The following is a 16,272-nucleotide window of genomic DNA, read 5'->3' as shown; positions in this document are numbered from 1 at the left end:
GTCATATTGCTCTCCAAAGAGGTCAGACCACTATATACCTCCTACAGCAGTGGCCATCTTACTGAATTCTCATTAATATTGATTATTACCATATTTTAACATCTTCTGATGGAAGGAAAAGTGTATCCTCTTTTTAATTATTAATGTGGTAGAATCTATAATTGTTTATTAGTATCATTAGCAAGTTATATATTTAATGTAATGTGAATTATCTGTTGACATTTTTACCTGTTATTCTATCAGGTGATAGTATATTTTGGGAATTCATAAGATCTCTATAATTTATCAAGTATGTTAACATTTTGTCTTTTTTTGGCGAATATATTCTCCAGCTTGTTTTTTCTTCTTATTGTTTGTTTTTGGTCCCTAAGTGATTCTGATTTTTAGGCCATCAAGTCATCAAATTTGTTTTCTTTTTTTCTATATTTAAGATTATAAAATGCTTCTGGATTCAGAAATAATAAAAATTTTCACCTAGATATTCTGCATATAAAACAGCCACCTGTATATTCTGCATATAAAACAGCCACCTGTATATTCTGCATATAAAACAGCCACCTGTATATTCTAGATTGAAAAGAAAACCTACATATTTTTATATTATATTAATGGACTTGTCTTTAAATCTTTAATCTCTAAACATCTAGAATGATTTTTTGATATATGTTATGAGGTAAGGATCTAAAATTTTTTGTGAGATTATGACCCAGATTGACCTACATAATATATTAGGGTATTCCTTGAATATAGGCTTTTAAGTATTCCTGAAAACTATAGTAAAATTTTTTTGTGGGGGTTATGTGTGTGTTTTTTTAATGTATATGTGTCTGTGTGTTTTTGTATGTGAATATGTAAATATGTATGTTTATATATGTGTATGTTTCCTGAGATCATCTTTGCAACTTATTAAATTTATATATAAGGTATTCCTTAAGAATAAAAAATAGGTATACTTAGAAAATACGTATCTCCAAAGAAGGAAGTTTATCTTGAAAGACAGTATTCAAGCCAAAACTCAAAGCAAACCACTTACTTACAGTATCATGGAAAGAGCAAACAGCTCAGTCCACTTTTCACAAGAAATTAAGTTAAAATTGGTAGGGAAAACAAAGGTCTGAATCTAGTTTGGGTCCAGGCAAAGCGTAGTTGTAAAATAAAATGTTATTTCATGGCAGCATTTAGAAGCAACAAGGCTTTCCTATCTCTCACTTTTTGTGCCAAACAGCCTTAATTTGACAGCTATTTTTTGAATTATCCCAGGCAATTTGAGTTTATATTTGCAGTAAATGCTGATAGAGAATGCTATAATAGTTATTCCTTACCAAAAAATTTCTTTTTAAATCAATTTTCTAAACATTTGTTTAATCAAAAATGTTTTTTGATATTTGTTTAATATTCAATTATTATTAAAATATTTTCATTTAGCCCTATACATATTTATTATTTTATCAATTTCATTATGGTTTAAAAAAAGGTAAGCTTTGTTACCTAGGCACAATGGCTGAAGTGTTTTAAGGGTTTTTTTTTTAATGATTCTTTCTATTCTTCGCTCTTTTAAATAGGTCACTTCTATTTTTTGGAAGGGCAAAATGATGCTCTGCTTTGTGGCAACAGCTCAGATGCAGGGTAAGTGATGTTTTGTGTTGAGTCTCAGTCCACACTGCTCCGTCGGCCTTAATAACCTGCTACCTTCCACCCATCCAGCCCCCGCTTGCTCCTCATTCAAAGCCCTCCATAAATTCCACTTCACGCTGACTCTCAAAATAGCTGGGATAAGTGTGGATTCTCACCTCCTTCACACACTCACTCATACGCAGCAATTATTTTTCCATACTAGGTCACAGCTAATCTTGCAAATTAGTTCAACGGAAAATATAGGGAAAAGCAGTACATATACATAAGAAGCTTAAGTTAATAGAGTTCATAAGCATGTTCTTTTATAAGTGTGATATTCTATATAAGCTAATGTGGTCTCCATGGCATAAAATGTAAGATATCTGAAGATAATGTCAATATCTGAGGTGTGGTGAGTACATGTTTAGCATATTTTAGCAAAGCGGTTAACAGCATAGACTGGAGAGTTTACATGAATTCAAACCCAGACTTCACCATATAACGTCACCTCTCCTTGCCTTGATTTCCCCATGTGATAAATAGGAATAATTATAGGGTGGCTGTGAGAATTAAATGGATTAATGAATGTTTAGCTATTACAGCATTCAATAAGTACTTTTAATTATTATGATTGGCATCATGTGAATGCTTGTTATTAAGAAGTATTGTACCTGGAGCTAAAGCAAGGAGGAAAATTCAGAGAAATAGTTACCTTTCTCTAGTTGACAAGATTTTAGAATCATAGACAGAAATCTAATGTTCTTTCTGTGGAAGATGATATTGTGGACATTAGTAGCTAATACCTGTAGCAAAATTCCCAATGGTAACAGCATCAGGCTTTGCATTTGGCTCATGTGATAAAGATTGTGCTGCCTTTATCTCCAGATCTTAGTGATAAGTAAAACAGACTGATTTTAACTCTTTGTCTGTACTATACTAAATGTTTTACATATGATATCCTATTCAATGATTGTAAGTTTGGGAGGCAGGTTCTGTTATTAGCCCTTTCTTACATATGAGGTTCTCCAAGACTAGCAAGTGTGGGAAACTTGCCCAAGGCCTCGCAGCCCAGAAGTGTCAGGCACAGTATTGAGGCCAGGTCAGCTTGATCATTAAGGTCATACTATGAAACCTTCACTCTGCAGACTCATTCATTCCTCTCAATGTGCCCCCACCATCTTTTCTTTAGCCCTCATGCCTACCTCCACATTCAACACACTTCTGCCTCTAGATGTCTTCAGTGAAAATCAAATTTTTCCCTGTAGACTTATTTTTCTGTTCATGTTCACAAATCCCAGAAGATAGTAATCATGATATGATTGCTTTTATGTGGAGACATGATAAATATAATAATGACAATCATGAATCACAGAGGAATCCACAAATAGACTTAGCAGATTCTGTTGTTACGTAAATCAGTCCACTTAAGTGCTGGGTTGAGCACTGGCTAAAGTGAGAGAAATCTGCTTTCCCTGGTGTCTCATAAAATGGATATTGGCGTCTATAAAAACAGGAAAGCCAGCCATCCAACTTATAGTTACTGACTTCCTCTCTTTCCTTTAACCTAATAACAGCCAGTGTCCAGAAGGATACATCTGTGTGAAGGCTGGTAGAAACCCCAACTATGGCTACACAAGCTTCGACACCTTTAGCTGGGCTTTCTTGTCCTTATTCCGTCTTATGACTCAAGACTTCTGGGAAAACCTTTATCAACTGGTGAGAACAGATAAAATGATTCTTCTGGGAAGCATGAAATACTGAGATCAAGAGAATTGCTATAGTATACTTTATTACTTAGAGTGTGAGCTCATAACATCCTGTATAAAATTTAATAAAATATCTCTTCCATTTTTGCAGACATTACGTGCTGCTGGGAAAACATACATGATATTTTTTGTGCTAGTCATTTTCTTGGGCTCATTCTACCTTATAAATTTAATCCTGGCTGTGGTGGCCATGGCCTATGAGGAACAGAATCAGGCAACGCTGGAAGAGGCTGAACAGAAAGAAGCTGAATTTCAGCAGATGCTTGAACAATTAAAAAAGCAACAAGAAGAAGCTCAGGTATAGTAGCAAGCATCCAGCCTTTTTGTGTTTGTTTATCTCAGCTCTCTGACCACACTGTCGAGATCAGAGTCATTTAACGCACAAAATCAGCAGTGGTAATTGATATTCGAAACAAGTCATATGTATTTGGTAAGTGTTAGGAGCCTGTTTGGTTATTAGGAGATTATTATTTTATTTTGATGATTACTTACTGTCAGTAGTAATGGCATCCAAACATGACGAATTATAATGACTTTGTTGACATTTTTTTCTCCCTTGTGACCCTTTATTCACTCAAGCTCACAAAGTAGTTATACCTACATGCCTTCAGTCGAAGTATTTTCTTAATCTTCTGAGGAAGCAGAATTCAGTTATAATTGCTTCTTCGTTAGCGTTGCTAGAGGTGGGAAAGGTCAGAAAACCAGGGTCAAACTGAGAAGATTATTTCATAGAGTCTGGAAGAAAGACAAAGACCTATTTAATATTTATTTTCTATTTCAAGTGTTTAAATGCAAGTTTGTGGATCGCATAAGGAAAACACTGGTACATAAACATACTAAATCATTACATTCTTTGCCTACTACTCTGTAAATCCTGTAATTTGGCCTGATGAGGCTTCAAAATAAGGCAAGAATTTCTCTAGTTATATTTGTTTGACTTAATGTCATTAATCCAATTGCCTATATTCGTCTTTTCTTGATGTAGAGTACAGTTCCCTTTTAACACGGAATATCCTAAATATCAATATGTAATAAAGATCAGATAAATAAAATATACTGGGCTAGCAGCAACAATACTGAGCACTTTATCTTTCCAATAACTGAACTGTTGAAATTTACAATATCAATATGTAATAAAGATCAGATAAATAAAATATACTGGCGTAGCAGGAACAACATTGAGCACTTTTTCTTTCTAATAACTGTACTGTTGAAATTTACAAATTCATTCAGATGCCATGATCTGGGATTTTCTTATATACAATCTATAATCTGCTTTTGTTGTGCATTTCTTAGTGAAATAATCATTTTAAGTCAAAGAGAAAAAAAGGTTTATTGAAACAAAATACTTGACTGGATTAAATTTAATAATTTAGACTGGCACTAAAAGTCATTGTCATGTGGAAGTGTGGTGGATCAGGTTAAAATAGGAAACCTTTAGTTCTTAAATTCTTTCCTTCTTATGATATTGTTTAAATCACAGAAAAAAATCATTATGACATTTGAGTATCTTATTCATCTTATTAGATAATTAGAAAGTGTAGTGTGAGGCTACAGGTTGAAGATCTTCATTGAAGTCACATGTATCATCTTCCCCTTTTCTGTTCATTTTAATTCTTTAATCGGTCTAACGACAATGCATTGTTTTCCAGATACATACTAGAATGGAGAATCATTTTTCAAAATCACATATTCATGATACCAAAGATAAAGTAAGCAGTAACATAGAGTTTTTCAGAGTGTATATGCAACTACCATCTCCCTTGAACCCTTCTAGGCAGCAGCTGCAGCAGCATCTGCTGAATCAAGAGACTTCAGTGGTGCTGGTGGGATAGGGGTTTTCTCAGAAAGTTCTTCAGTAGCATCAAAGTTGAGCTCCAAGAGTGAAAAAGAGCTGAAAAACAGACGGAAGAAAAAGAAACAGAAAGAACAGTCTGGAGAAGAAGAGAAGGAAGATGGGGTCCGCAAATCTGAATCTGAAGACAGCATAAGAAGAAAAGGCTTCCGTTTTTCCTTAGAAGGAAGCAGGCTGACATATGAAAAGAGGTTTTCCTCTCCACACCAGGTAAAAATATTAGATTATATAAATTGCGTTGTCATAACAAACACAATTTTTTTAAGATATGCCAGAATTTGGTTAGATAAAACTGCCTTCTTCCTGGATGGCACAATGCGTTCAGAATGGTGACGATCATTGAGTGTTTTGGTTATCACCTCAAGGAATTTGTGAGTTTTACAACTTTTTGGAATTCAGGAGAACATTTTTAGAGCATAGATCCCACTGGGCTTGGGAAGGCTTGTGATTCTGAGACTCCTCAGGGCAATTTTCTACATGAGGAATCATCAGCAGATTGTTACTGTCCCTTCTTAGCTGTGGTGCCTGGACCCAGTGAATTGTAGGTTTTCTGAGTGACAGGTTCCTAGAAGTGAAGAGTGGATTCTCTCAGACCATCTGTGCAGTTGTTCCCATGCACGTGCGAACTTCTTATGAGGAGTGTATTCTTCATGTCCTTGTTTCAAGGGAAACCGAAGCAAAATTTTTCTAAAAATGTAATCAAACATTTTAGGTAGACGTGCACTGAAGAAGATTTATGACGCTAAATAAACAGTTGTGCTTAATTGCTCTTGATTATCTGTGTCTCATGTTTAAGGAGACTTGCATGAAAAGAATACCTTGACTCACATAGTGCAGAAAATGATATCTAGATGCTTCTGGCTTATGTACCAACACAAGCTGCTGAAACTTTGAAATTTAGGATCCTTAATTGTCTTTGAAATTACCAAGAGAATTACCAGAAATACAGTTTTTCAGTAGTGAAAGCTTAATATCCATACAGTTAACAGTCACAATTTGAACAACACCGATAACAGTGATAATAGCTAACACCTATGTGGTGCATTGCTACTTGAAGCCACTCACTACAGCCCTAGGGTGGTACTATAATCTTCATCCCCAATCTGCAGATGTGAAGACAGGGGAAGGCTGGTATTCTTCGCTGAGTGCCTGTTTTGTGCTTGGCATTCTTCTTCTTCTACCATAATTAATGTTAACAGCCCTGCATAGCACTACTTTCACTATTTTTTAGGCTCAGTGAAGTTAAATAATTGCCCAATGTCATCTGGTTATTAAAGGTTGAAGCGGCATTCAGATTTGGCCTGACACTGATACCCTTGAACTTTCCACTGTATCAGGCTGACTAGAAAGAATATCTTAAAAAAAAAAATCTTTTTTTTTCCCTGGCGGTCCAGTGGTTAAGACTTCACCTTCCAATGCAGCGGGGTGCAGGTCCGATCCCTGGTCAGGGAACTAAGACACCGCATGCCATGTGGCATGGCCAAAAATTTTTTTAAAAATAATAATAATAATAAAAGAAATAAAAATATTTTAAAAAATCTTAAACTGTTGAGGAAATTTACTATTTGATTTCATTTAAAAGATACGTATATTTAGGATTATACATGCTCTTTGTACATTTTTTAGTATACACAGTTTCACATAGCCTTATGTTTAATACATATAAATTTTTATGTCAGCCTGACTCACTCCAAGTCCAGGTAACATTATAAGATAGGATAAATTAAAGGCTTAGTGAGGTTGAATTCAAATTTGAAGTAGAATTTGTTTTTAAATAAATTTCAACATTTACTCACCCCTATTCATGTTGTTGTCACAATCATTATGATTACATTAGTGGAGATACTAATCTTAATAAATGTGAATTTTTAAAACATCTAATCCCCTTTGTAGAGCATTGTTTATTTTGAAGGAAAGGAAAAGGAAAAGGAGGGAGGGAGGAAAGAAGGAAAGTAAGTTACCTGAGGAAAAACTACCTAAATCTGAACTGCAAACCAACAGATACCACAGAGTTATTCCAATTTGCTTCATTTCAAGTCCGATAGAACTAATTCTAGGCAAAATAGTAAAGTCTGAAAATGTTAGGCTCTATCCCATCTGTTTCTGTAAATTTTGTCCAAAGACATAACATTTTCCCCATACTGTCTTCTTAAAACCTCTCCTTCCTAGTTGGGCATTATAGGTGATCACTCACACAACATGTAATATCTGGCTCAAATTGATATTTGTTTCTGAAGTGGTATGTGTATAAAAATAGAACTAAAGATTTTTATCTGATAAAGAAGTAGACAAACAAGTAACTAAGAAGATGGAGAGGGCAATGGAAAGGCACAGAGAGAGAGAGAGAGACATAAAGGAAGAGAAAGAAGGGGAGGGATGCTGAAATCATTAATCTCACTTTGCAAGACGCTGTAAGTAGTACTCAAAAATAGTGAACCAGGTTCTTAACCTGGGTACAGTGATGAAGGGTCCATAGCTTTTGTTAGATTTTTCAAGGGCCTAAGGCCCAAAAGTATTAAAAACTATTGTTTTGTAGTGACATGATAGGCAACTGTGTTGGTAACCATTTCTACTTTCATATTGAAAAAAATATAATGTATACTTTTACCATAGGATTATAATTTTCGCAGTAGAGTAGGTGGATTGTATGAAATATGTTTTAGACTTCAATATGACTTGTTAGTGTGGGAGAAGGGAAAGAAGAAAGTCAAGAGTGCAATCTCTAATGACGTCTCAAGACAACCTGAATATTTTATTCTGAAGCCTTTATAAGATACTGTTGACTTTCTGAAGTTATTATTTCCCTCCATATTAGTGATAAACCAGGAGTTTTTAGAGATCCATTTGGTATGGCAGATTTTTTTCTTACTGTCCATCCTCTATTTGTGGCATAGCATTTGATTGCTATGGATTTATGTAATCAATGTAAACAGTGGAAGTTGATGCTAACAGATGGGAAACAGTCATTTTTCATATAGCTGCCATATGTAAACTGTGCTCTTCTGTGGCATAATTCACCTTTGAACTTTGGGAAACACTGTGTGCAATTTAATAACTTATTTCTCTCCAGCCTTTCTATTGGCTCTAATTGAGGGGAGTACTTGTAGTTAAAATAAAAACTCTTACTAAGAGTGGTACGTATACATAATTTCTACTTTATTTCTTATTGCCAAGCATTTCTTATCTGGCTTCTTTTTGAGGTAATGATAACCAGTAGGTCAGAAATTCTGTAACTGTTATGTCCTTATAGCTAATTCAAAGTCCCTTGTGAAAGGAGAGAAAGGAGACATGAAAGAAATTGGATAGTGTAGGAGAAGTTTAAAAAATACTCATATTGGGGACTTCCCTGGTGGTCCAGTGGTTAAGACTCCACACTCCCAATGCACAGGGCCCGGGTTTGATCCCTGGTCAGGGATACTGTGTGCTGCAACTAAGACCTGGCACAGCCAAATAAATAAATAAATATTAAAATAATAATAATAATAATACTCATATGGAAACAATAAAAGAAAAGAATAATGAAGTTGATAACAGGATGAAAAAACATGGGTATAGGAAAAGAAGAAATAAGTTCTGCTGTGGGAGCAGATCAGTACTCTTAGATGTGTTTCTGTAAATAATGAATAAGATCATATAACATAAGATAGTGTTTAAAGATTATAGACATTTTATAGATGTTTATAGATGTTATTGAGAAGATCATTCTTTAGCTGAAAATAAACTTAAATGTATACTTATTAGTCAGGGAATGTAAAAAATATATGGGTACAAAATAATAATTTTAGTTAGCTTTAAATCCTTTGGAGATAAAAAGATGAAACTAGTAATGGTTAAATGATAAAGTTGGTATTCTATTAATAATCATAGAAATCCAGCTTAAGCCAGCTTAAGCAAAAAAGAGGATTAAATTATATAAATGATATCAATGAGTAGCTTTAGGCACAGCTAGATCCAAAGGCTCAAAACATGTTATCAGGGCCAAGTATTACTCCACATCTCCAGGTTCCACCAATATGCTGATAAGATGCCCACCATGGCTCCAAACTTACATTCAATATTTTTTAGCAACCTCAATCGAAAATGCACCTCTTTCCCAACAATTGTACAAGAGATTGGTGACTGTCAATGGACCATGCAGGGTCTCCTACCCATTTTCAAACCAGTCTCTATGGCCAGAGGCATGGAATACACTCATTGGCTAGACCTGGGCCATGGTCTTGCCTGGGGAGCAGTTCTTGGAGATAATCAGGGTACTGTCAACAGAAAAAGGATAAATGGGTATTGGACAAGCAGAAACAAGTGCTCACTAGAGTGAGGTTGTAAAAATAGACTAGTAATAAACAGGAAATGATTCGTTGTGCTCAATGGTACTATGTTTGAGAATCAAAGTAAACTGAATGATGGCAATGACATTGTAACCATCTAGAAAATTGTCAAATGGTTGTGACCAGATACTTAGTGAAGACCAGGTTTTTGTAAATATGGTGCTCTTTAGATTTCTTGAGACAGAAGAGTGAAAATCAGGGAATGAATCATACAGTTCTTCCAGCTTGATTTGTTTAAATTATTCATGAGGACCGTTATGAAATATGCAAAGGGAAGGAGAGAAGTTGCTCCTTGTTCTATAATTAAACAGACCTACTAGCAAGATTGGTTTTATTTTCCTCGGTGGTGAGATCTGCATCCGGGTGTGGGCACTAGTGAACTCTTACTGGTGTAGTTTTGGCTTCAAAGGATCAAAACGTAGTTGTGTACTTAATTGCTTTCCACTGGATTGTTAAATAAGAATAGTTTCTAGAGAAGGGTCTGGCAAAGATTTCAGTTCTAGGTGCCAGAAATGAGACAAAACAGTCTTCAGGGGGGTACTTCTGACTATCTGAAGTCATGGGTAAAGTAGAAGAAAATGGTAGAAAATGAGAGCTCAGAAGATGAAAATGAAGGAAGGGAGGAAAAGGGAGAGCAAAACAAAAGACCTGAACCTCGTAGAAAGTGCCAGAACCCCACCAGCAGTTGCCACAGGAGCCCTTGATTCCACCTGTCCAATGCCTTACCTTTGGTGAGTCAACAGCTATGAAATGAAGAGTCCAGGCTCATATTGTTCAGGACACCAGCACTTAATTCTGTTCATCTGTTTTTTGTTTGTTTGTTTGTTTCCTTTCTTGTTATTGATAGTCTTTATTGAGCATCCGTGGCTCCCTTTTCTCTCCAAGACGCAACAGTAGGGCGAGCCTTTTCAGCTTCAGAGGTCGAGCCAAGGATATTGGCTCTGAGAATGACTTTGCCGATGACGAGCACAGCACCTTCGAAGACAACGACAGCAGAAGAGACTCTCTGTTTGTGCCGCACAGACACGGGGAGCGGCGCCCCAGCAACGTCAGCCAGGCCAGCCGCGCCTCCAGGGTGCTCCCCGTTCTGCCCATGAACGGGAAGATGCATAGTGCTGTGGACTGCAACGGCGTGGTCTCCCTGGTCGGGGGCCCTTCTGCCCTCACATCTCCTGCTGGACAGCTCCTGCCAGAGGTGAGGCCAGTGAAACCTGCAGCTGTTGGGGAGGGAGCTGTGGCTGGTTGCAGGCAGGAATGGGTTTCGATTTCCACACGTGTGTATTTTACTGAGTCTAACGTCCAAAGGCCAGGGGTCAGTTCAATCAAGTTATGAACTTATTTTGCCAAATTGTTCAATTCAGACTTTTCTCAAATGAATTAAAAACGTAGGTTGGGTCTCATAGACTATAATTAGAAGTATTCCTTCATCATTATTACTACAGAATGAAACTTGCCAAAAAGTGTAGCAACAATTTATCATGCATTATGATTAGTTAATATAAGCAAAGTAAATGCAAGAAATGATATAAATACTTATCTTAAGGATCTTGTTATCTCTGTTCCTTTAAAAGAAGAACTTAATACTTCCACTTGAAGTAGATAGTATTACTAAGTACATCTAAATCCTGCAATGCAACATTCTTCCTCTTGGCAGGTCAGAGTGCTGTAACATTTTTAGCACCCAGTCAAATGACCATTGTACATCTGTGTGGTAAAGAAGCCACTCAAAGTACCTGGTAAAGTCATGTGTTGTAATTGTTAGGGCAGATTTCAATTTTTATATTACCGTCATGAATTTTTTAAAAAACATAGTGGCCCTAAATCATGCATATGAAAAAGGGTTTCAACTAAATACCAGATACTTACAGGGATATGTTATTGCCATTTCCTTTGTAAAACATAGGTGCTTTTTAAGTTCGGTATTAAATAAGATTTCATTTGCCAATATAAAAATATTCTAGCAATGTCATTGGTTATACTTTATAGCTTACAGAATCATATTAAAATCTTCTCTGTATGATTCTTTTTTTTACACAATTCTACTCATTATAGTTGAACGAGCTCTTTAAGCTACATTAAAATCATATGGAGTCAGCTTGCAGTCACCTAATAGAGGAGATTCTTACCTTGGATTATAGACATAGCCACTGATCTTCTTCACTTTTTTTTTTTTTTTTTTTTAACAAAGCAATCCCTCCAGGACATTCTTTTTTTTTAATTAATTAATTAATTTTTATTTTTGGCTGTGTTGGGTCCTTGTTTCTGTGCGAGGGCTTTCTCTAGTTGCGGCAAGTGGGGGCCACTCTTCATCGCGGTGCGCGGGCCTCTCACTATCGCGGCCTCTCTTGTTGCGGAGCACGGGCTCCAGACGCGCAGGCTCAGCAATTGTGGCTCACGGGCCCAGTTGCTCCGCGGCATGTGGGATCTTCCCAGACCAGGGCTCGAACCCGTGTCCCCTGCATTGGCAGGCAGATTCTCAACCACTGCGCCACCAGGGAAGCCCCTCTTCTTCACTTTTTTTACATAGCCTCTCCCCACCACTTTCTCCCAGAGAAATGTCCAGGTATCCTGGAGTCAGATCAAATCATGAAAAAAGTAGAACTCTGTTGTGAAAGAAACTGGAAGAATGCAAAGGGAATGTCAACTTCTCTTAAAAAATAATCATGGCTAACTATGTACCAGACACTGTCCAGAACACTTTACATGCATTAATTCATTTAGTCCTCACAACAGCCCTTTATCGTAGTTACTAATATTATCCTCATTTTATAAGGAGGAAACAGGCCTGTGCATGGTGGAGCTAGGGTTTGACTCCAGGTATGCTGACTACTGAACCTACATTCTATCCGTATTGCAATATTACCTCCCATTAATTTTCTTAAATGGAAAAGAAGACATGGCCAAGGAAACAAAAACTTTCATTTTAACCCAGTGTATCTCAAAATATATTTCATCCTCAGACTACTTACATCAGAATTCCCTGGGATACTTTTCAAAGTGGAAATTCCTCATTTCCCCCTCCCTCCACCCCTGGGAACCGCCATTCTACTCTCTGCTTCTCTGAGTTTGATGACCACAGGGTCCAAAATTTCATTTATGCAAGATAAATAAATTCTGGATATGTTACTATATAGTATAGGACCTAGAGCTAACAATACTGAATTGTAAATTTAAAATTTGCTAAGAAGGTAGATCTTATGTTAAGTGTTCTTACCCCAAATAGCAACAACAACAATAATAAAAGGAGTGGAAGGAAACTTTAGAAGGTGATGGAAATGTTTATGACCTGACGGTGGTGATGCTTCATGGGTGTATACTTATCCCCAAACTCATCAAGTTGCGTACCTGAAATATATACATCTTTTTACATGTCGATAATACCTCAATAAAGTGGTTTAAAGAAAGAAATGGAGATTTCTGGGCCCAGACTTACTCAGACCAAAAGGCCAAGGAGAGCAAGATCAGGGATTTCTTCTTCCTTGACAAGTATCTCACATGGTTCTTACACATAATAAAGTGTGAGTATCACTGATCTTGATAAAGGTTAATTGAACAAACAAAAATAAATCCACAACTTCTTTGCATAAATATAAAGAAAATGTCAGTCTGTCAGAAGATATTTAGCATTTATCAATAATTACCGCAAAACTCCTGTCATATCAGAGAGGGTGGGATAAATCTCTGAAGGCAAATTGGGGCAGTTTGAAAGAAAGCCTAGTGTGATCTCTATTTCCTGCTGCCTTGTGTCCGTCCTTCAGTGCTGCAGTCAGGTGTGAGGCAGGGCACTGCAACATGAGCTGCAACATATGGTGCCACATGAGCTGAAGGTGCAGGCCAAAGAAGGGGCTTTGCAAGGCTGCAGAGAGGAAAAGAGAACAGAAAATAAAGAGCTGCAGACAAATGCCACATGAGCTGAAGGTGCAGGCCAAAGAAGGGGCTTTGCAAGGCTGCAGAGAGGAAAAGAGAACAGAAAATAAAGAGCTGCAGACAAATGCCACCCTCCAAAGCATACAATATCCTGCACTTTACACATAAATTCAACTGAAGCAATTTAACTTAAGAAAGAATTTCCTTGGTAATATCATTAGAGATTTTGGAATCTAGCACTAAAAATTAGACAGATATAGGATTACACATATAATTTTAAATAGAGCAGAAGCGACTAGATGACCTTTAAGCGACCCTATTTTTTCTTTTTCTTTCTTTCTTTCTTTCTTTTTCTTTCTTTTTAACATCTTTATTGGAGTATAATTGCTTTACAATGGTGTGTTAGTTTCTGCTTTATAACAAAGTGAATCAGTTATACATATACATATATCCCCTTATCTCTTCCCTCTTGCATCTGCCTCCCTCCCACCCTCCCTATCCCACCCCTCTAGGTGGTCACAAAGCACTGAGCTGATCTCCCTGTGCTATGCAACTGCTTCCCGCTAGCTATCTATTTTACATTTGGTAGTGTATATATGTCCATGCCACTCTCTCACTTTGTCGCAGCTTACCCTTCCCCCTCTCCATATCCTTAAGTCCATTCTCTAGTAGGTCTGTGTCTCTATTCCCGTCTTGCCCCTAGGTTCTTCATGACCATTATTTTTTTGGATTCCATATATATGTGTTAGCATACGGTATTTGTTTTTCTCCTTCTGACTTACTTCACTCTGTATGACAGACTCTAGGTCCATCCACCTCACTACAAATAACTCAATTTTGTTTCTTTTTATGGCTGAGTAATATTCCATTGTATATATGGGCCACATCTTCTTTATCCATTCATCTGTCAGAGGACACTTAGGTTGCTTCCATGTCCTGGCTATTGTAAATAGAGCTGCAATGAACATTGTGGTACATAACTCTTTTTTTTTGCTTATTTATTTATTTATGGCTGTGTTGGGTCTTCGTTTCTGTGCGAGGGCTTTCTCTAGTTGTGGCAAGCGGGGGCCACTCTTCATTGCGGTGCACGGGCCTCTCACTATCATGGCCTCTCTTATTGCGGAGCCCAGGCTCCAGACGCGCAGGCTCAGTAGTTGTGGCTCACGGGCTTAGTTGCTCCGCGGCATGTGGGATCTTCCCAGACCAGGGCTCGAACCCGTGTCCCCTGCATTGGCAGGCAGATTCTCAACCACTGCGCCACCAGGGAAGCCCCACATGACTCTTTTTGAATTATGGTTTTTTCAGGGTATATGCCCAGTAGTAGGATTGCTGGGTTGTATGGTAGTTCTATTTTTAGTTGTTTAAGGAACCTCCATATGGTTCTCCATAGTGGCTCTGTCAATTTACATTCCCACCAACAGTGCAAGAGGGTTCCCCTTTCTCCACACCCTCTCCAGCATTTATTGTTTGTAGAGTTTTTGATGATGGCCACTCTGACCGGTGTGAGATGATATCTCATTGTAGTTTTGCTTTGCATTTCTCTAATGATTAGTGATATTGAGCATTCTTTCATGTGTTTGTTGGCAATCTGTATATCTTCTTTGGAGAAATGTCTATTTAGGTCTTCTGCCCATGTTTGAATTGGGTTGTTTGTTTTTTTTGATATTGAGCTGCATGAGCTGCTTGTAAATTTTGGAGATTAATCCTTTGTCAGTTGCTTCGTTTGCAAATACTTTCTCCCATTCTGATGGTTGTCTTTTCGTCTTGTTTATGGTTTCCTTTGCTGTGCAAAAGCTTTTAAGTTTCATTAAGTCCCATTTGTTTATTTTTGTTCTTATTTCCATTTCTCTAGGAGGTGGGTCAAAAAGGATCTTGCTGTGATTTACGTCATAGAGTGTTCTGCCTATGTTTTCCTCTAAGAGTTTGATAGTGTCTGGCCTTACATTCAGGTCTTTAATCCATTATGAGTTTATTTTTGTGTATGGTGTTAGGGAGTGTTCTAATTTTGTACTTTTACATGTACCTGTCCAGTTTTCCCAGCACCACTTATTGAAGAGGCTGTCTTTTCTCCACTGTATATCCTTGCCTCCTTTATCAAAGATAAGGTGACCATATGTGCGTGGGTTTATCTCTGAGCTTTCTATCCTGTTCCATTGATCTATATTTCTGTTTTTGTGCCAGTGCCATACTGTCTTGATTACTGTAGCTTTGTAGTATAGTCTGATTCCTATAAGTCAGGGAACCTGATTCCTCCAGCTCCGTTTTTCTTTCTCAAGGTTGCTTTGGTTATTCGGGGTCTTTTGTGTTTCCATACAAATTGTGCAATTTTTTGTTCTAGTTCTGTGAAAAATGCCAGTGGTAGTTTGATAGGGATTGCATTGAATCTGTAGATTGCTTTGGGTAGTAGAGTCATTTTCACAATGTTGAGTCTTCCAGTCCAAGAACATGGTATATCTCTCCATCTATTTGTATCATCTTTAATTGCTTTCATCAGTGTCTTATAATTTTCTGCATACAGGTCTTTTGTCTCCTAAGGTAGGTTTATTCCTAGATATTTTATTCTTTTTGTTGCAGTGGTAAATGGGAGTGTTTTCTTAATTTTGCTTTCAGATTTTTCATCATTAGTATACAGGAATGAGAGATTTCTGTGCATTAATTTTGTATCCTGCTACTTTACCAAATTCATAAGCGACCCTATTTTTTCCTTCCAACTTTGTCTTTCTCTGACAAGGCAAAATATTTTAAATTCTGAGAGACAACTTTTTAATTTAAAGAGCTTTAGTTTCAGAGAGGGGTTATTTCTTTTCTCATTAATTTTACTTTTCTTTCACAGTAAAATTAATTT

The 16,272-nt window shown here is 37.0% G+C and overlaps 1 protein-coding gene across 8 annotated transcripts in view; it reads left to right on the top strand.

Annotated features, from left to right (window-relative positions):
- The window catches only part of LOC309630238 (sodium channel protein type 2 subunit alpha), a 153,429-nt gene that overhangs the window by 76,519 nt on the left and 60,638 nt on the right, over positions 1-16,272 (top strand). For all 8 annotated transcript variants that reach the window (XM_082395191.1, XM_082395187.1, XM_082395189.1 and 5 more), the window contains 5 exons: positions 1,563-1,626; positions 3,189-3,330; positions 3,472-3,678; positions 5,158-5,445; positions 10,408-10,755. In XM_082395191.1, coding sequence (XP_082251317.1) covers positions 1,563-1,626; positions 3,189-3,330; positions 3,472-3,678; positions 5,158-5,445; positions 10,408-10,755 — 1,049 coding nt within the window. The remainder of the gene's footprint in view (positions 1-1,562; positions 1,627-3,188; positions 3,331-3,471; positions 3,679-5,157; positions 5,446-10,407; positions 10,756-16,272) is intronic.

Source organism: Balaenoptera borealis (genome assembly GCF_965194805.1).
Source record: "Balaenoptera borealis genome assembly, chromosome: 6".
NCBI lineage: Eukaryota > Metazoa > Chordata > Mammalia > Artiodactyla > Balaenopteridae > Balaenoptera > Balaenoptera borealis.
The sequence above is the reverse complement of the archived record's forward strand: the minus strand, read 5'-3'. Positions and strand labels throughout refer to the sequence as shown.